At 38.0% G+C, this 21,023-nt stretch overlaps 3 protein-coding genes across 3 annotated transcripts; 1 reads left to right on the top strand and 2 right to left on the bottom strand.

Annotated features, from left to right (window-relative positions):
- Positions 1-10,049: 10,049 nt before the first annotated feature.
- LOC147519617 (mitogen-activated protein kinase kinase kinase 20-like) lies at positions 10,050-11,353 on the bottom strand. Its single transcript, XM_086591185.1, has one exon. The coding sequence runs from the start codon at positions 11,227-11,229 to the stop codon at positions 10,210-10,212; it is 1,020 nt and encodes a 339-aa protein (XP_086447311.1). The 5' UTR covers positions 11,230-11,353; the 3' UTR covers positions 10,050-10,209.
- A 3,401-nt stretch (positions 11,354-14,754) lies between these two features.
- On the bottom strand, positions 14,755-16,207 carry LOC147519616 (uncharacterized). The gene is made up of 2 exons (XM_086591183.1): positions 15,890-16,207; positions 14,755-15,428 (listed from the first exon to the last, which is right to left on the bottom strand). Exons 1-2 carry the CDS (start codon positions 16,119-16,121, stop codon positions 15,109-15,111), a joined length of 552 nt encoding a protein of 183 aa, XP_086447309.1. The 5' UTR covers positions 16,122-16,207; the 3' UTR covers positions 14,755-15,108.
- A 216-nt stretch (positions 16,208-16,423) lies between these two features.
- On the top strand, positions 16,424-19,087 carry SBP1 (S-ribonuclease binding protein 1). The gene is made up of 4 exons (XM_086591182.1): positions 16,424-17,453; positions 17,522-17,613; positions 17,696-18,021; positions 18,332-19,087. Exons 1-4 carry the CDS (start codon positions 17,365-17,367, stop codon positions 18,857-18,859), a joined length of 1,035 nt encoding a protein of 344 aa, XP_086447308.1. The 5' UTR covers positions 16,424-17,364; the 3' UTR covers positions 18,860-19,087.
- The last annotated feature ends 1,936 nt before the right edge of the window (positions 19,088-21,023 follow it).

Raw genomic sequence — 21,023 nt, 5'->3', positions numbered from 1 at the left:
CCTCAGTAATAGATAGAGCAACTGTAGCATGTAGCATAGACCTCCAACTAACCGGTGCACCATGCATCATAAATACATAACCAGTAGTTGATCATCGTCTATCTAAATCACCTGCATAATCTGAATCCATATATCCACTGACATAACAAGTGCCTCCACCATAAACTAATCCCACATCTAAGGTACCCTTCAAGTACCTTAATACCCATTTCACTACCTCCCAATGCTGCTTCCTATGATTAGCCATATACCTGCTTACAACACTAACTGCCTGTGAAATGTCTGGGCGTGTGCACACCATACCATACATCAAATTGCCCACTGCATTAGCATAAGGAACATGTGCCATATGCTTTTGTTCCTCCACCGAACTAGGTGAGAACTTAGCTGAAAGCCTAAAATGCTCAGCCAAAGGCGTAGAAACTGACTTTGCATTCTCCATACCAAAATGCGAAAGTATTTTCTGAAGGTATTTCTTCTGAGATACAACTATCTGTCAATTCTACCTATCTCTGTCAATCTCCATGCCCAGTATCTTCTTGGCTCCACCTAAGTCTTTCATCTCAAACTCAGAGCTAAGTTGAGATTTCAACTTTTCTATCTCCACCATGCTTTTGGAAGCAATAAGTATGTCATCCACATAAAGCGGAGATAGATGAAGTCATTACCACGGCTTCGAAAAGTAAACACAACAATCATACTTACTTACGGTGTACTCATGTTGCATCATAAATGTGTCAAAGCGCTTGTACCATTGCTTTCAATTGTTTTAACCCGCATGGTGACCGATTCAATTTGCATACATGATCTTCTTTTCAAAGAACGACAAACCCTTCAGGTTGTCTCATATAAATCTCTTCCTCCAAGTCCTCATGCAAGAAAGCAGTTTTCACATCAAGTTGCTCTAACTCTAAGTCGAAATGAGCAACTAAACTCAATAACACACGAATGGACGTATGTTTGACCACCGGGGAAAATACCTTATTGTAGTCAACTCCTTCATTCTGTGAAAAACTCTTTGCTACCACTCTTGCCTTGTACCCAGTACTGTTGGACTCATGAAGGACCTCTTTCTTTCTGAACACCCATTTACTACCGATAGTCCTTTTGCCCTTTGACAATAAAACAAGGTCCCATGTGTGATTTTTATCAAGAGATTCCATCTCTGCTTGCATAGCTACCAACCAATATCTGTAATGAGCATGTCTAACAACTTTCTTGAAGCTATCTGGCTCATCATCTTCGATATTCAGTGCATATGCCACTAAATTCACTTGACCATAGTGTTTCACCGGCTTCTCATGCCTATACTTGTGTACTTCTTTAACTTGTCTCTTTGGCCTAGGGTCAGCCACTACAAGTTGCGGATGCTCTTGCTCTTCTTTCTCATTTGTGTGGTTCCATGATTTGATACCTCATCATAATCTAACCAAATATCATCACAGATCGAGCAACTCAAGCTCAAGAGCTTGAACTTCTATAGACTCACCATTCTATCCAAATTTCACTTCCGGCTTCTCGAAGATAACACCTAAAGTTTCATCAAAGGTAACATCTCTGACCCGGGAACTTGTGGTCTTCTAGACACCACAATCAGATCTTTTCACCCCATTTCCATGAAACTTTAAGAATATGGCCTTCTTAGCTCTAGCATTTAGCTTGTTTTCCCTCACATGGTAGTAAGCTGTCGATCCAAACACTCGCAAAATACTATAATCAGTTGGGTTACCTAACCACACCTCATAAGGTGTCCTGCAATCTATAGTTGGTACTGGTGACCTATTGTACAGGTAACATGCCATGGACACTGCATCTGCGCAATACTCTTTGCCTAGACTGGCATTAGACAACAAACATCTCGCTATTTCAAGCAAGGTTCTATTCATCCTCTTTGTTATTCCATTCTCGTTTGTATGCGTGCCCCTTGATCGATTCAAATGTTTCACAATTCCCTCATTGCAAGACAAAAAACTCTTGAAAAGGTCCATAGGTATACTCAAGCACTACCATTTAATCGGGAATGTCTTTACCTTTTATATCGTATGCGATTCTCAACCATTGTCTTCCACTTCTTAAATGTCTCAAACACTTCATCTTTCGATTTCATCATATACACCCACACATAGCGAGTATGATCATCAATGAAAGAGACATAATAGTGGTTAATTACCTCCCTTTGAAGCCACCCTGGAGGATCCCCAAACATCCGTATACACATAGTCAAGGATGCCTGTTGTCGTGTGCTTGCTTGACTTGAACTTGACTCGCGATCGCTTCCCATAGACGCAATGCTCACAGGGAACCCAATACTTGGCTTCTTCAAATTCTTCAAGAACCCTCGTTATGCACAACTCAGACAAACCCTTTTCACTCATATGCCCTAAACGCATATGTCATATCTTAGTGCACTCAGAATAATTACTACATGCACCCACTGCTATATCGCCTATCACCGTACTACCTATCAGAGTATATAAGGTTCCATGTTTTTTACCCTTCATAACAACTAAAGAGCCATTAACAATATTTAGGACTCCACCTTCGCCCACAAACTTGTGGCCTTTGGAATCCAAGGTACCAAGAGAAATAAGACTTTTCTTTAGCTCAGGAACATGTCACACATCGGTTAAAGTCCTCACTACACCATCATACATTTTGACCCGTATAGTTCCAATTCCTACCGTCATACAAGCAACATCATTACCCATCAAAATGGAACCACCATCAATGCTCTCATAAGAAGTAAACCACTTTCTATTCGAGCACATATGATAGAAACATCCGGAATCAAGAATCCACCTTTCGGTCATATAGTTTTGTGTGGACACACAAAGACTGAACTCATCCCCTTCAGAGCCTAAAGCATAACTTGCCTCAATTTTTGCCTTACCTTTCTTTTGACCATCTCTCTTGTTCTCTTTCTTAGGGTGAAGACAATTACTTGCGTAATGTCCATTTTCATTGCAATTGTAGCACTGCACATGTTTTAAAGGATTCTTTGACTTGGACCTAGAATTCTCATTGGTTGTAGAATTTTGTTCATATGAATTTCCTCTTGCCACTAGCCCCTGTCCTCCATCAATGTTATTCTCAACTCGTGTCTTCTTCATCAACTCATAAGAAAGAAGCGCATTTTGAACTTCGTCAAGATCTACATCTTCTCTGTTCATAAAGTTAGTCATTAGATGCTCATAGCTTTCTGGAAAAGAGAATATTAAACATGTTGCTTGATCCTCATCATCCATCTTCATGCCAACATTCAAATAATCCGCTAGGCGTCAACGGAACTCACTAACATGTTTTTGCATCGTTAAACCATCCACCATCATGTATCGATAAAGACGCTTCTTAAGGTACATCTTATTAGTCATGCTCTTGGTCATATACATAAACTCTAACTTGAGCCAAATATTGGCGGCGATATCTTCTCCCATCACACTATACATAACCTCATTAGCAAGACGTAACCGGATTGATGAACAAGCCTGTAGATCGAACTCTTCTCAATTATCATCACTCATACTTGCCGCCTTAGATTTAATCCTCTTTAAAGCCTTATGCAAACCTTGTTGGATGAGGATGTCCCTTATTTGGATTCTCCAAATCCCAAAATTATTCTTCCCATTAAACTTCTCTACTTCAAACTTAGCATTTGACATCTTAGGAGCCATTTTTTCAAGTTACACACAATAACCCAAAAAAAAAAACTTTAACTCAGGAATTTAATCGAACACCTTGTCTACACAAATTCCTAGGTTGTAAACCTACGCTCCGATACCAATTGTTATGAATATAACACTGCGGAAACAACGTTACCCACTACAATAGATCAATCCTACACAAGGACTGATCCTTCTTACTAGACAAGACTTCAACACCCTCCAAAGTAATCCCAACACTTCTCAATATCAAATAACAAGTATCTAAAGTAAAACAATTAATATAAAAGAAGAACAAACCACAAGACGAGATATATCGTGCTTTGGCAATTTGCCTACGTCCACACTGCAAGTTCCAAGCTTTACTAGATGTCCGGAGTAACATATTACAAGTCTCTCAATTCACTCATAAAGAATGAACACTTAACTCACAAAGAATTGCTTACTTATAATCTCTCTCTTTCTTTGTTTTGGAAAAGTTAGGTTTCTACAAAAAAAACCTATATTTATACTATTTCAGAAAACTTCTGAAAAATGGCAAATTCATGCTGAAATAAGGTGGAGCGCGGGTCGCGCCCTCGACCAGGCAAAGTTGAGCACGGGTCGCGCTGAAGAGCCTGTAAGTCATCAAAGTCATGAGCGCGGGTCGCGCCTTGCCCAGGTGTAAATGGAGCGTGGGTCGTGCCCTTCACATCAGAATGAGAAAACATCTTTTTTCTCTACAAGATTCAATCTTGTGAATAACTAACAGTGGAAACAATGATATTCACTACAAATAAATCAACCTTACACAAAGATTGATCCTTCTCTCTAGACAAGACTTCAATATCCTCCAAGTACTATCTCAACACTTCTCAATGTTAATTAAACAAGCATATAAAGTAAAATAATTAATGTAAAAGATAACAAACCATAAGACACTGATATATCATGGTTCGGCAATTTGCCTACGTCCACACAGCGAGTTCCAAGCTTTACTAGATGTCCAGAGTAACAGATTACAAGAGCTCTCAATTCACTCACAAAGAATGAACACTCAACTCACTAAGAATTGCTCTCTTACAATCTTTCTCTTTCTTGGTTTTAGTTAGGTTAAGTTTTTTAGAAAAAAAAACTTATATTTATATTGTTTCCAAAAAAGATCGAAGTCTGAGTGAAAACGGTGGAGCGCGGGCGCGCCTTGAGCCAGGCATAGTTTGAGCACGTGCGCGCCTAACAACCTGTTCACCAGAGAAAAAAAACTCATTTTTCTTTACATTCTCCATCTCGGTGAGGTTTTAACACATAAAACCAAGCCGAACACATTCAACAAGAAGCACAAGTCCCGGAACTCGCCATCAACTGCCCCGAAGGGCCATGCCCACAAAGAGCTCTTTCAAACATGTAGATTTGGAGTAAGTCCAAACAATATTGGAACATAACTCCGGTGACAACCTTCATCAACATATCAGCAGGATTGTCATGGGTGTCAACTTTCTTAAGTGCTATATCACCATCCTCAATGACATCCTGTACAAAGTGATAACGGACATTAATATGTTTGGTCCGAGCATGATGAACCTGGTTCTTTGCCAAATGAATAGCACTCTGACTATCACAATACAAAACAACACTATTCTGCTCAATACCCATATCATCCAGAAGACCTCGAAGCCATAATGCCTCTTTCACTGCCTCTGCCACTGCCATATACTCTACCTCTGTAGTAGATAGAGCAATTGTAGTCTGTAGTATATACCTCCAACCAACCGGTGACCATACATCATAAACACATAACCAGTAGTCGATCGTCATCTATCTAGATCACCAACATAATCTGAATCCACATAACCATTGACATAACAAGTACCTCCACCATAAACTAATCCCACATCCAAGGTACCCTTCAAGCACCTCAATACCCATTTCACTGCCTCCCAATGTTGCTTCCCAGGATTTGCCATATAGCTACTAACAACACTGACTGCCTGTGAAATGTCTAGACGTGTGCACACCATAACATACAACAAACTGGCCACTGCACTAGCATAAGGAACATGAGCCATATGCTTTTGTTCCTCCATTGAACTAAGAGAGAACTTAGCTGAAAGCCTAAAATTCCCAGCCAAAGGAGTAGAAACCGACTTTGCATTCTCTATACCAAATCGAGAAATTACTTTTTAAAGGTATTTCTTTTGAGATACAACTATCCGTCGCTTCTTACTATCTCTGTCAATCTCCATTGCCAATATTTTCTTGGCTCCATCCAAATCCTTCATCTCAAACTCAGAGCTAAGTTAAGATTTCAATTTGTCTATCTCCACCATGCTTTTGGAAGCAATAAGCATGTCATCCACATAAAGCAAGAGATAGATGAAGTCATTACCACGAAGCTTACGAAAGTAAACACAACAGTCATACTTCGGGTATACTCATGTTGCATTATGAACGTGTCAAGTGTTTGTACCATTGCCTTGGCAATTGCTTTAAACTATACAATGACCGATTCAACTTGCACACATGATCTTCTTTCTTAGCAACAACAAAACCTTCAGGTTGTCTCATATAGATCTCTTCTTCCAAGTCTCCATGCAAGAAAACAATTTTCACATCAATTCAAATTGCTCTAACTCCAAGTCGAAGTGAGCAACTAAACTAATAACACATGAATGGAAGTATGTTTGACTACCGGGGAAAATACCTCATTGTAGTCGACTCCTTCATTTTATGAGAAACCCTTTTCTACCACTCTTGTCTTGTATCCAGTACTGTCAGACTAAAAAAGGACCTCTTTCTTTATGAACAGCCATTTACTGTCGATAGTCCTTTTGCCCTTTAGCAATAAAACAAGGTCCCATGTGTGATTTTTATCAAGAGATTTCATCTCTTCTTACATAGCAACCAACCAATCTATGTAATGATCATCTCTAACAGCTTCTTTGAAGTTATCTGGCTCATCATCTTCAATATTCAGTGCATATATCACTAAATCCACCTGACCACAGTGTTTCACCGGCTTATCGTGCTCATACTTGTGCACTTCCTTCACTTGTCTCTTTGGCCTAGGGTCAGCCATTACAAGTTGCGGATGCTCATGCTCTTCTTTCTGTTGTTGCGTGGTTTCATGATCTGGTACCTCATCATGAACCAACCAGTCATCTGTTGCATCAGACAACTTAAGCTCAGTAGCTTGAACTTCTATAGACTCACCATTCTGCCAAGCTTTTTCCGGCTTAATGAAAGATAACATGGAAGTCTCATAAAAGGTTACATCTCTGCTGACTAGGAACTTGTGGTCTTCTAGACACCACAATCTGTATCTCTTTACCCTATTTATGAAGCCCAAGAATATTGTCTTCTTAGTTCTAGGATCTAGCTTGCTTTCTCTCACATGGTAGTAAGCAGTCGATCTAAACACTTGCAAAATACTATAATCAGCTAGGTTACCTGACCACACCTTATAAGGCGTCTTGCAATCTATAACTGGAACTGGTGACCATTGTACAGGTAACACGCCATGGACATTGTATCTACCTAATACTCTTTGCTTAGACTGGCATTAGACAAGAAACATCTCACTCTTTCAACCAAGGTTCTATTCATCCTCTCTGCCATTCCATTTTGTTGAGGCGTGCCCCTGACTGTCTAGTGTCTGGCTATTCTCTGTTACGCACAAAACTCTTGGAAAGGCCCATAGGTATACTCAGTATCATTGTCAGACCTTAGTGTCTTTACCTTTCTATCTGTGCGATCCTCAACCCTTGCCTTCCACTTCTTAAATATCTCAAATACTCCATCTTTCGTTTTCATCATATACACCCACACATGGCGAGTATGATCATCAATGAATGAGACATAATAGCGGTTACCTCCTTTTGAAGCCACTCTGGAGGGTCCCCAAACATTCATATGCACATAATCAAGGATGTCTATTGTCGTGTGCTTGCTTGAACTTAACTTGACTCTACACTACTTTCCATAGACACAATGCTCACAGACCCCATACTTGGCTTCTTCAAGAACTCTCGCTTACACAACTCAGATAAACCCTTTTCACTCATATGCCCTAGACGCATATGCCACATCTTAGTACACTCAGAATCATCACTACATGCACCCACTGCTACATTACCAGTCACCGTACTACCCATCAAAGTATACAAGGTTTCATGTCTTTGACCCTTCATATCAACTAAAAAGCCACTAACAATCTTTAAGACTCCACCTTCTCCCACAAACTTGTGGCCTTTGGAATTCAAAGTACCAAGAGAAATAAGGTTCTTCTTTAGCTCAGGGACATGCCTCACATTAGTTAAAGCTAGTCCTCACTACACCATCATGCATCTTGACCCGTATAGTTCCAATTCCTACCGTCTTACAAGCAACGTCATTACCCATCAAAACGGAACCACCATCAATGCTCTCATAAGAAGTAAACCACTTTATATTCGGACACATATGGTAGGAACACCCAGTATCAAGAATCTACCTTTCGGCCATATAGTCTTGTGTGGACACACAGAGACTCACATCGTCCCCTTCAGAGCCTGAAGCAAAACTTGCCTCAACTTTAGCCTTACTTTTCTTCTTACCATTGTTCTTGTTATTCTTCTTCGGGTGAGAACAATTACTTGAGTAATGTCCATTTTCTTCACAATTGTAACACTTCACATGTTTTAGTGGTTTCTTTGACTTGGACTTAGACCTCTCATTGCTTGTAGAGGCCTGTTCATACGACCTTCCTCTTACCACTAGCCCTTGTCCTGCATCAATGCTATTCTCAACTTGTGTCTTCTTCATCAACTCATAAGAAAGAATAACACTTTGAACTTTGTCAAGATCAACATCTTTTCTGTTCATAAAGTCATTAGATACTCATAGCTTTCGGGTAAAGAGAATATTAAACATGCCGCTTGATCCTCATCATCCATCTTTATACCAACATTCAAAAAATTTGCTAGGCGTCGACGGAACTCACTAACATGTTATTGCATCGTTGAACCATCCACAATCATGTACCGATAAAGACGATTCTTAAGGTACATCTTGTTCGTCATGCTCTTGGTCATATACATATATTCTAGCTTGAGCTAAATATCGGCAGCGGTATTTTCTTCCCATTATATTATACATGACCTCATTAGCAAGACACAACTGGATTGATGAACAAACATGTAGATCGAACTCTTCCCAATCATCATCACTCATACTCGCCGCCTTTGATTTAATCTCCTTTAAAGCCTTGTGCAAACCTTGTTGGATGAGGATGTCCTTTACTTGGACTTGTCAAATTCCAAAGTTATTCTTCCCATTAAATTTCTCTACTTCAAATCTAACATTTGACATCTTGGGAGCCATTTTTCAAGTCACACACAATAACCCAAAAAATATCTCACTCAGAAATTTTATCGAACACCTTGTCTACGCAAATTCCGAGCACTATAGTTATTCATCAAAACTCAAAATCCTAGATCGAAACCTAGCTCCGATACCAATTATTATGAATAACTAACAGTGAAAACAATGTTATTCACTACAAATAGATCAACTCTACACAAAGATTGATCCTTCTCTATAGACAAGACTTCAACACTCTCCAAATACTATTCCAACATTTCTCAATGTCAATTAAACAAACATATAAAATAAAACAATTAATATAAAAGATAACAAACCACAAGACACGGATATATCGTAGTTCGGCAATTTGCTTACGTCCACACAGCGAGTTCCAAGCTTTACTAGATGTCCAGAGTAGCAGATTACAAGAGCTCTCAATTCACTCACAAAGAATGAACACTCAATTCACTAAGAATTGCTCTATTACAATCTATCTCTTTCTTGGTTTTGGTTAGGTTAAGTTTTTTTAGAAAAAAAAATTTATATTTATACTGTTTCCGAAAAAAATTGAAGTCTAAGTGAAAACGGTGGAGTGCGGGCGCGCATTGAGATAGGCATAGTTCTAGCACATGCGCGCCTGACAACCTGTTCGTCAGAGGGAAAAAAAAAACTCATTTTTCTCTACATTCAATGTTCATGCCCAATCCTAGATGTTTTTACAATATTAATCAAGCATGCTCTGTTAGTATTATGTGAGCATTGGAACGGATTTAATGTAAACGCACAAATAAGCCTTAAGTATTGATTTTATTTGCGGATGGTGATCCTTTCACCCTCGCGTTAAAGCTTCTACAACTGAACGGAAAAAATAGATAGAACGGTAACTGAAACAGACAATCTTTTGTTGTTTCAAGTATGAACACAAGGCTCTCGTGAGCTCGCAATTCAGTATTATCTGCTCTCGTGAGCTTGTACAAAATGTATACTTTAAAGTTTAAACCTCAATGGGGAGTTCAAATATGCCACTGAACAGTAAAGGTAAAATAGACCCTATACCCCAATACCAATAAATAAATAAATGAATGAATGAATATTTCTCGTTTGTTACTACACATTTACAAAATTCTAAGAAGAAATCAGGACCACCACTTGGTGTATTTACTGGTCACTTGGTTTTCTTCTGATATTTCTCTACATCTACTCCTCAAGGTAATTAAGAACCAGAAAAGGTCTATTGCCTTACAGGGATCCAACTATGAGAAGTAGACCAACTTGGTTGTTTTGCCACTGTCAGCTGTCCAATTCGATCAGCAGGGGAAGCGATAGCAAACTCTTCCACTTCTCCTTCAAAACAGTTAGAGGAAGTCGACATTGAAGTCCATTCAGGGAAATCAAAAGCACTTTTTGGAGATGAAGTTAAATATGCTTTGTCGAATTCGGGCAATGAGACCGTGTCTTCAGTTATTACGAAAGGATGACTCAAGAGCATCTCAGCTGTCCATCTCTTTGTAGGATCTCTTACAAGACACTTTCTCAAGAAATCCTTCCCTTCTGCTGAAATTTCTTCAGGAATTTCAGGCAATTCGTCACTGAAACCGATTCGAAACAACAAAGCACTAACATCAGTATCAACCCCACATCTCCATGCAGGTTTTCCAGTAATCATCTCCAATACAACACAACCAAGAGCCCATATATCAGACGGGGTTTCATGTTCGTCTCGCGCAATTGATTCTGGAGACATATAAAGAGGAGTTCCACTCAAACCAAAACTTTTCTTCTCTCCAACCTTCTTTGCTAGTCCAAAATCACCAATCTTAATATCTGAACAAGAACAAACAAGGATGTTTTGCAACTTAATGTCACAATGAACATAATTTCTCTCATGAATATAACATAGACCTTCGAGTATCGATTTCGTATAATGTCCAACATATGATTCTTTCATTTTTCCTCCAGACTTCTTAACCAACTCAGCTAAATTCCCTCTTGAAGCAAGCTCAAGAAAAACATTATAAACCATTTCCCCGTTTTCCAAAGTCGTATCGTCTCCCAAACAACGTAGAATTCTCGGGCTATCGCTAAGATCACATAGTATTTCTCTTTCTTTTTGAAGCATAGATGATTTAGCTTGTGATGCTGATTTCACAGCCATTAATGAAGGAGTTTCAGTACAATCATTTCTTGGGGTAGCTAAGTTTATGGTGCTAAAGCTACCTCTACCAATAACTTCACCTCTAATCCACTCCATAACCTTGATTTAGATTCAAAGCCTTTTTTCTTGGTTGTTGGTGTTATATGTTCTTCAAATGGAACAGAGAAAACAGAGTAGTTTGAAGAACTAACTGCCTAACTACTTTGTCTGCAGTCTTCTATATATAGTGATTGTTGTTGTGTGTTAGTGTTTTAAAGCACGTGAGACTAGTCAATGGGAAAGGTGGTTTCTTATCCCTTTCTTCTCCACAAAACTTTGAAACAACGTTCTTCAATCTACACACGTGTTATTTGTGTAAGTTGTGCAAATTAGAATGATGAATATCTTCTCTTCTCAGAATCCTACTATCTTTCCCCCTTGGGGAAAAAGCCAACAAATTAGTGACCCAGTCCTAATCTTTTTACTAAACAATTTTCATGTTTAGTTGATAAACAAAAAGTAGAAAAAGAAGATATAATAAACTTTTTAGCTTGCATCATTCAGTTCATCACGAAATATTTCCTAGATTCATCGTATTATATTGTGCAAAGTTTATTATCTTGAGTTAGATATTCGGTAAATCGACGCCTGTATCAGCAGATTACAAAATTTAGATATTATGTAGACAATTTATGACATACAAAAAGATCGACAGCTGAATATTTTGGCAGACAGCGCAATATGAGAGGCGTTTTGCAGCTCAAACAGACATGAAGAATATCAAAAATAAATAAAAAACATGAAAATACTAAGTTGATAAACTATCCCTCTAAATTAAGACTCGATATTTCTCGAGTTATTGAAGGCAGCCTACGGTGCCAACCCCAAATTAAGAGTCAAGCTTATCTTATCTATTTCAAAGATAAAACTCAGCGACCATCACGTCATGTGCTCATGTAGCAATAGTACACATTGGGATCTCACTTGTTTCAAAGATTATTAATGGATTTCTGATTCCAAGATTTTAGTGCCTAGTCAACCGACAAACTAAATTATCTAACGTTCTTCTAACTTCAGAGCACAATGTGTGGAAAGTGGAAACATTATCCCCAGTTAGAGCATTCCCAATGGGAGTAGACTATTATTCACCTCTGTGTAGACAAAATTTCTCCTATTTTTCACCGTTTTGGTGAAAAGCAAAATGAAACTACCCAATACAAATGTGAATGTTAATCTCGGGATGTTAGATTCTGTTAGTAAAAATCGAAAAAACGCTCCGGACAGAATGAAACATTCCATATGAATTTTTTTAAAAAAAACCGAAAAAATTTGAAAAATCACAGGAGACAGAATGTTTCACTTTCGTTTTGACTTGGGAAAATAATCACTACCATATTCACCTTTGCATTGGACAAAGGTTTTGAACAAAAAAAAGATGAATAAAGTCACAAACCTACCATATCCACCTGCATTGGGAATGCTCTTAAAAACAGTTTATTTCTAGAAGCCACAAATCTAACTTGTAAAACCGCATATGTAATAATATTTTAGAAGTCCCTTTTCACTGAAGGAAAGTAATTTGATTATAGATTCTTGCAATTACGATTTTAAAGTTGTAAAGATTTATGAAGAAAGGATTAGTGCGAAAAACTAAAATAGTTGTTGGATTTCCTCACCAATTGCCTGTGCAAATGAAATAAAACAGTTCTTGCCACATAACAGTACTATTTGGTCAAGCAGGCACCGAAAGTAGCCTCAACAAAGAGATTGGGCACGTAACAGTTGACAATGAGATTGCTGACTCAATCTCCCAAGGAAAACGAAAGTACAGAGTTGGTCCGGGTCAAAAAAAAACAGGAGATGCACTTAGACTGGTGTTGGTGTTCTAGTCACTTGAAAAGATCCTGTCAAGGTAATATACCAAGAATGAAATGGCTGCTGCAATAAGTTCAATGACTCAATCAGCTGGCCTCATGTATGACACAAGCGTGATAATTGTTGCCCACATAACACGCATAACCATAGGAGGATCAGAATTTCAGGTTTCTATCACATGATGTCATGATCCTCTCAAAAATGTGACCAGAAACATCGAAAACTTCCACACAAACATCTCTAGACCAGCTTATGGTGAAAAATTGGGCCTACTAAACGATCATCTTGTTGATTTTAGGATTCTATTTGTCAAACCCATGATATAGGTGAGTACTCCAATAGTCCAATGTGCCAATGTGCCAATGTAATAGGTAAATAGATAACACTTTGGGACGCAAATAAGAATTAAGCTACGAGGTGAAGGCTCATACTCATCTAGACATCTAGTGATTTTAGATAGAATGTAGTCTGAGTAATCTATTAGGGGGTCAGTGGGATTGCATTCATTTGTGTGAGTTGGAGTGTTGGACATAGATTACAAAATAGAAAATGTGCACGTTTCTGTCCTGGCAGGAGTGGCAGCTACTGTGAAGCACATGTTGATTGCCCAAGTGAGGACTTCGGCCGGTTACATCACGCGCACAAGATTGTCATTGAAGTGGCCTTGCATGCATAACGTGCGAGTGTGTGACTGTTGGCATTTTTACAAACGAGAAAAGACTGAAAGAAAACAGTAGGTGGTGGTTCTATCCGTCTACATCAAACCGTTTGGGTTGTTCACTGACCATCCAACAAACAAGTGGAGAACACAGAAAAAGGCCCCATGCAATGCAGTCAAAATTATTTATGTCTCCTCGGCTCCTAGCTTCACTAAAATCATATGCAATAGACTCCCACGAATCATAAATTTGAAGCTTATGCTTTTATATATATAGTAAACAAAAGGGTGGGGAAACATCTACTAGATCAACGAAACAAACAGGATCAGCACAGGAACTCGTGGCAGAAAAAGTAGAATGGTGACTCAGAATGAATAACCTGGTGAAACATTCTGATTGTGCTATGGCACCTTTCACTCTAAGTTGTCTACCCCGAGAATGTCCTCATAGGGATGAGGTCCGCAACTGTTGGATCACGGTCTGGAAATGCAACATCCTCTCATCCTCTTTGTTCTTATTTTCAGACCGTTGGATCACACATTCCAACGGTCCGCGGACCCTTATCCCTATGAGGATATCCTCGGGGTAGATGGAGCCCTTTCATTATCAATAAAGACTACTTATCAAAAATAAACCTAGTGAAACATTCACGGCATCTAGCATGTATGCAAGAGATGTGTGAAGAACTAGATATCACAAGTGTCTCCATTGTGACAGTCCATACTAAAGAGTAAAGATAACAACATGATTTTGAACTTTTCAATTGGATATGTCCATAAAGTACAATGAAATTAGTGTTGGGATGTGTTCCGACGGTTTGGTACACCAATAAACATCATGCAGAATAAAGCTTTGCTGCAGTCACTTTGCCTCCATAGGGTGGGTTTGGCATGAAATTTATATGAGACGTGTAAAAACCTAACTCAAGATGTGAGACAGAGATGCAATCTTAAACTCTCAGTGAAAAACCAAGCAAACAAAGAAGCAAAACAATAACACAATTATATTAGTGTCTGAAGATAATGACCCATATTTCTAGCTGCACAATCTTAAGGGTTAACAAAAAACCAATCCAACGACAAATTGATCAGCATGAGGATTGATTAGGTTTCAGATAACAAACAAATCAATTCTGCAGTTTGTTTCAGTATAATAGCAGATAATGGAAGAGTCGACCACACGTTTACATTATATACAAGGTATGAGATGATCACACCACTTTAAAATTGTGATGTACAATATACTTGAAATTTAACATCAGCTGACCTATCAATAAAAGCAGATCAGATCAACTCCCTAACAAGTGTAAGGAAGGTAGGAGGTGGTCACCGGCTGAAAGGTGTACCAGAAGGTATGCAAAATGTATAAATGGCAGTTGCAACTAGCCAAAAACTGGATAGAACCAACGGACCTGACAGGTTAACATCTATTTTAGTTACCACAGATGAAATAGTGGACCACCTTACGCAGTAAGAAGCTTCTCGATGGCCGCCGTGTAAACATAGTTGGGCATAGTACCAGTCACAGAGTCGCGTTTCTCACCATTCTTAAACAGTACAACCACTGGTACAACCTTGATATCATACTTGTCTGCAATTTCAATATGCTCATCTGCTTTGAGCATATAACAATTGATCTTCCCAGTGTACTCTTTAGCAATTTCCTCCACCTCCCGGTGAACCATCCTGCAAGGTCCACACCAAGCAGCCCAAAATTCAACGAGGACTGGAATATCGCTATTTAGCACATACTCGTCCCAGGTACCTCCAGTAACCACAGGCACTGCAAAACCCAACATAAAACGGGTACATAGTTACTTAATTGTTAATCAAATCTCTTCCAATGGAACATCACACTTATTCTCTTTCCATTAATGTTATAACAGAGAAATGCAATGTCTCACTTCATCAGCTCTTATCATTCAACAATACATACAACTTGTTACCCTTGGATTATATTGCCAAGTTTGAACTACGCAGGAAACTGCAATTCTGCAAAAGCTAAAGGGATACGTCTTATTCTATGTTACATGGGCACGCCATACTTTGAAAATAATCCGTACATAGGCAAGCGAAAAAAGAAGATGTTTTTATGTGAGGTAAGGGGAGAGAAACATGTTATTACCAATTCAGACTAGCATAATGTACATTAAAATCGAATAAGACTCGATTCAAATTAAATAAAATCTAATAGAAACATTAATAAATCCTAAAAAAAAAAATGATATTCAATACAAAACTTACAATCTCCATGTCGAACACAGCCCGTCTTTACAGAACGAGATGATTTCTTACTCCCATAACAAAATGAGAAACGTATAACAGAATTCTTCTGGACCCGAACCGAGCTTGGTGATTGCAAATGTAAAGCAGCAAATTTTCTGTAACAAGATCGGTGTGATTGAATAGGTACACGGTGCATAGCCATTAAACGCGCGCAAGATAATGAACACGGCGCATGATAGACGGATGCCATTCTTTCTTTAAACTGAGAAGAGAAGTTTTTTTGGATCAGAGAAGAAAACCGGACTTTTATATTGGTGAGTGTTAGGAGAGACAATATCGATATTGTCCTTTACTTGGATGACGTATTACCTTAGTGTTGTTTGGTAGGTTTATGTCTGTCTGTCCTCACTCTCAATCCTCTTCTTCTTCGCCCCAAACTCACCTTCCCTCTTCGTCTCTCTCATTTACTTGTCCCCAGTAAGACTTAACTTCCACCGTCTTTTTCTTGGACGAGTGTTTTATAATCCGTGAATTCATGAAAAAAATGGATTTGGGGCATGTGGAATAGGTGTCACTCAATTCCCCTCTTTCTTCTCTTTGAAATATTATAGACAAGTCTTGCAAACGGCACGAGATCTAAAGAAGGAGAAGAAACCCAATATTTTGAAAAAGTATATGCTTATATTATTTTATTTCGTTCATGTATCTAATCACGTGCTTCTCTTGTTATTGGGATTTTTATTGTTGATTTTTTTTTTCTTTTCAATAATGCTTTTCCCATAGAAACGATTTGGTTTGTTTGTTTGAGCAGAGGTTTATATAATCATATTCAACATATTTTGTTTCAATTTGGATGATGAGTCTTGATTGATGTATCTTTTTCTACTTGTTATGGGTCAATAGTCAATACAAATATTCTTAGATCTGCACTTATGAGCAATGATTTATAAATTCAGGATGGTTGTTTGGTTGTTGACCTGGAATATACTAAAGTTTGTGAGTTTTACTCTTTCTTAATTAGTTTGTAACGATCTCTGTGATTGGTTAATAATTTTTCTCCAATTAAGACTTCACAATTTATGATAATCACCAAATGTTTTATTGCATTAAAATTTGTGTGTTTGATTGTTCATCGTTTGAGTTTGGTGTCTGATTATAAGTTTATAACTTATGTTGAATCGATGCTTTATTATGTGATTATACTCTTTTGTATTATGCAGATCATTTATGTGTTCTTCATGTCTATATTTTATTTAGTTGGGACATTTTCTCAATCTTCTCATAGTAACATCACTCCCCACTGCTATACAGTTATATTTACTACCACTGTTGCTATACAGTTATACTAGTAGTATGGAACTAGTATGGGCAGTTTAGTAAATCTCAGGTGTCAATCATCATTTAGCAAATAGTTGAGGGACTATTTTGCTGAATAAGATAAATATCCAAGGACATATTTGTCTCTCCAGAGTCTTCCCTAAAAATTTCAGACCATGACTATGTCTCAGCAGCATCTCCAACTACAACTGCAACACCATTACCATCAACATCAACATCAACAACAAGAATCCAAACCCTTTAGGTAAGTTAATTTTACACACAATTCAAAACCCTAGAATCATTTCTCATTATTTTTTTTTAATGTTACAGAAATTTGTTGACCGTGGATGGTCAAATGTCGGCACCAATCGCATATCATCAAAATATCCCTGATCAATCTACTCAACAATTTGCTCCCCCCTGTAATTATTCTCTCTCTCCTTTTCTCTCTCATGTAACATTTTATTTGTATTAATTTAATATTGTTTTATTGTTATCTGGTAGTTCACGTTGTAGGATTTGCACCTGGTCCAGTTGCTGCATCGGACGGTGGTGGTTTGGGATGGAATAATAATGGGTCTGAAATGAAAAGAAGGAGATTGAAAGAAGAAGATTTTTTAGACACTAATAATAATATGAATACGAATTCGCAAATTTCGTCAGTGGATTTCTTTCAGACGAGGTCGGTTTCGACTGGGTTGGGGTTATCTCTTGATGATAGAAGGATTGTTTCGTCAGGTGACTCGCCTGTTTTTTCTCTTCTTGACAATGAGATTGATCGTGAGTTGCAGAGGCAGGAAGCTGAAATGGATCGATTTATTAAAGTTCAGGTATTTTGTTGCATTTACTCAATTTGACTGATAATGAGTAAAATGCATGAATATTGAGAAGCGTAGTTAATTATATTGGTGTTGCCATGTCTTGCTGTTTGAGAAAATAGGGTTTTGTTTCGATACATTTCCCTAGACGAACTTTTCTTGCTATTACAAGTAATGCTCATTGTTCAAAAAGTTCAGTTTTCGTTTTTTTTGTGTTAATGCGAAATTGTTTTTTAGTTAATTGTTTATTTACTTGGTGGGCATTGAGCAATATTACTCTTTGTTGGATATTAACCAGGAAGAATTGTTTTCATGATAATAGGGTGAACAGTTGAGGCAATCAATCCTCAAGAAGGTTCAGGCAAACCAGCTGCAAACTCTCACACTCGCAGAAGAAAGAATTCTCCAAAAGCTCCATGAGAAAGAAGCAGAGGTTGAAGATATAAATAAGAAAAACACGGAACTTGAGGAACGAATGAGACAATTGACTGTTGAGGCGGGGTCTTGGCAACATCGAGCCAAGTACAATGAGAGCATGATAACTGCTCTTAAGATTAATCTACAGCAAGTCTTTGCACAGGGAAGGGATAGCAAGGAAGGATGTGGTGACAGTGAGGTGGATGATACAGCCTCTTGTTGTAATGGAGGAGCTCTTGATTTCCAACTTGCTTACAAGGAGAACAAGGATATGAAGGAGTTGATGACTTGTAGGGTTTGCAAAGTTAGTGAAGTGTGCATGCTGTTGTTGCCTTGTAGACATCTCTGTCTGTGTAAGGATTGTGAGAGTAAGCTCAGCTTCTGTCCGCTGTGTCAGTCCTCAAAGTTTATTGGTATGGAAGTGTATATGTAATGGGGCGTCTTGGACATGATACTAAACTTATACGCATCAATCTTCTCTATCTCGATGAGAGCTGCATCAATCAAATTCTTCATGCTCGGGAATCGAAACAATTGCTTGGTAAAAAATCACTCACTAATTGAAAATGTTGTTTATTTGTTATAATGTCATATTGTCATATTGTCTTCTTGTTAGATACTAGATTGCTGTGGGCATTTTAAGTTAATTGACTTATTCTGATTGGGTGGTTTTTTCCCTATTTTGATGAAAATGCTGATCGCGCGTCAGTTTATTCAAGCTGGATGTCACAAGTAATTTTGTGGTTGTTAGGTACTACAGGTCTAGTTTTTGTATGTTTTCTAAATCCTAGAATGTTCCGAGTTTGAGTTTGTTTGCTCCATATCATTCTGTAGTTCGGATTTTTATAAAACTTGAATGGTATTTCTTTTACAAGTAGTTGCTTGTTTTACCTATTCTGTTAAGCACAAGTATTGTGCCATATAGATGTTGATGAAAAACCTACTTCTAGTTGATTAACGGAAACATAATCTAAATGTGGAAATTGGTTGTCGTAATCGTGTACAAGCGGAGGTCAGTAGTTCTATTGTACTAAGTCACCTAGTAGAGGTTTTGGTTTGCACAACAGGATCCAAACGATCTTCTTATATGGAGTCGGTGTTGGGAACATAATTTAGATCTAGAGCTATCTAGGAATATAGTGAGGTGATTATAGAGGAAGTTGGCTAGTTGGAAATGCCTCAACTATTTTACTAATAAACACTTTGGCAAGCTGCCTTGTCTGTTATCTTTTTTCGACCTGAGTGAGTTTGCCAGAAATTTGGAATTTGAATAGTTGAGATTATGGTATTGGTAGCGATTAGAAGAAAGAAAGAAAGATACAAGATTTTTGTTGTATGGGAAAAGTTTCGGATGGGAACACAACACGGGTATTAGATTATTGAAGCAGACATGAGGATGGATCTGTGGTAAGAGAAAATAGTGGAAATGATGGAAATAGGAAGGGCTGTTTCCAGGATAAATAGAACTGTATAGTTTTGCCACGTGCAGTTTAGGTCACTAACAATCCAACTCAACTTCATGCAAGAACAGAGAAACAGAAAGATTAAAGAGGAACAACAAGTGCAGATTTGGGGTGACCTGAGTTGTTGGAAGCTACAGGTATGCTGATTAAGCAAATCTCAAAGCTCAAAAGTGAAAGTACATCCTTAAACTGTTGCTCTTTGAATCATTGCTTGAGCTCAATAGGGCTAGAGTTCTTGGACCAAGATAATTGGGAAATCCAAATGTGACCGCCCCAATTCTTCATATGAGGGTCTTAGTTTTTCTTTTAAGACCATTCAGTTTTAATTTTTAAGGCAGTGAGTTCTTTATATATGTAGAAAGGTGAAGGACACTCATAATGTATCCGACGACATAGAATTTAATTTATTATCTAAGCCAGAAAAGATATAGAAATTAGTTGGATAATAAAGGAAACATAGGTAGTCTTAAGTTGCAGAGACAACTATAAACAACAAACATCATGATGCCTGGGTGTAATAAATCTAAGTGAAGAGAAAGATAAAGATGTTCATTTTTGAACCTCTTTAACTGAGGATTTACTCAAACAATATCTACTGTACACCTTCTTTCTGTTAAATACTTGTAATATGAAGAGCTAAAATGACATGATAGCCGTGATTGTTTATTAGCCTAATATTGATTGTGATTGTGATTGTGATTGTAATTGCTCTTACTGCCACAGGCCTTGATTTTTTGAGGGGAATATGGTAGGATATTATTTTCTAAATTTTGTTCCGTTTTGGTCATCTCATTAGTCTTTAATACTCAGCATCTTTTCAAAATGGTGTACATTTTTAGAACAAGTCCAATAGGGTGCTATATGGACTGTTAAATCTCTATATAGCACTCTAACCACCAAAATGTTATTCCAATGGGGCTGCTAAAAGGGTCTTAAATTTGGAAGTTATTATAAACCCAGCCAAAGTTAAGACATTCGTTAGCAGCGGCCATAATAAGTTGTCGGGAGACGGGACGACATAGTTTTTGCTGTCTGTTGATAATTTATAGATAGACAGCAGAGTCTGTCTCTCATTTTAATTAAATGGACGGACGGCAGAAACTCTGCCGTTTGTACCTGGCGGACGCAAAAACT

Source organism: Coptis chinensis, chromosome 2 (assembly GCF_015680905.1).
Source record: "Coptis chinensis isolate HL-2020 chromosome 2, ASM1568090v1, whole genome shotgun sequence".
Lineage (NCBI taxonomy): Eukaryota > Viridiplantae > Streptophyta > Magnoliopsida > Ranunculales > Ranunculaceae > Coptis > Coptis chinensis.
This window is presented reverse-complemented; position numbering and strand designations above follow the sequence as displayed.

Bases quoted from the DNA above. Each gene is read 5' to 3' on its own strand.
- SBP1 (XM_086591182.1), top strand. From the start codon at position 17,365: ATGACTATGTCTCAGCAGCATCTCCAACTACAACTGCAACACCATTAC. The intron at 17,454-17,521 runs GTAAGTTAATTT...TTAATGTTACAG, and splicing joins CAAGAATCCAAACCCTTTAG to AAATTTGTTGACCGTGGATG. The intron at 17,614-17,695 runs GTAATTATTCTC...GTTATCTGGTAG, and splicing joins TCAACAATTTGCTCCCCCCT to TTCACGTTGTAGGATTTGCA.
- LOC147519616 (XM_086591183.1), bottom strand. From the start codon at position 16,121: ATGGCATCCGTCTATCATGCGCCGTGTTCATTATCTTGCGCGCGTTTA. The intron at 15,429-15,889 runs GTAAGTTTTGTA...TGGGTTTTGCAG, and splicing joins CTGTGTTCGACATGGAGATT to TGCCTGTGGTTACTGGAGGT.
- LOC147519617 (XM_086591185.1), bottom strand. From the start codon at position 11,229: ATGGAGTGGATTAGAGGTGAAGTTATTGGTAGAGGTAGCTTTAGCACC.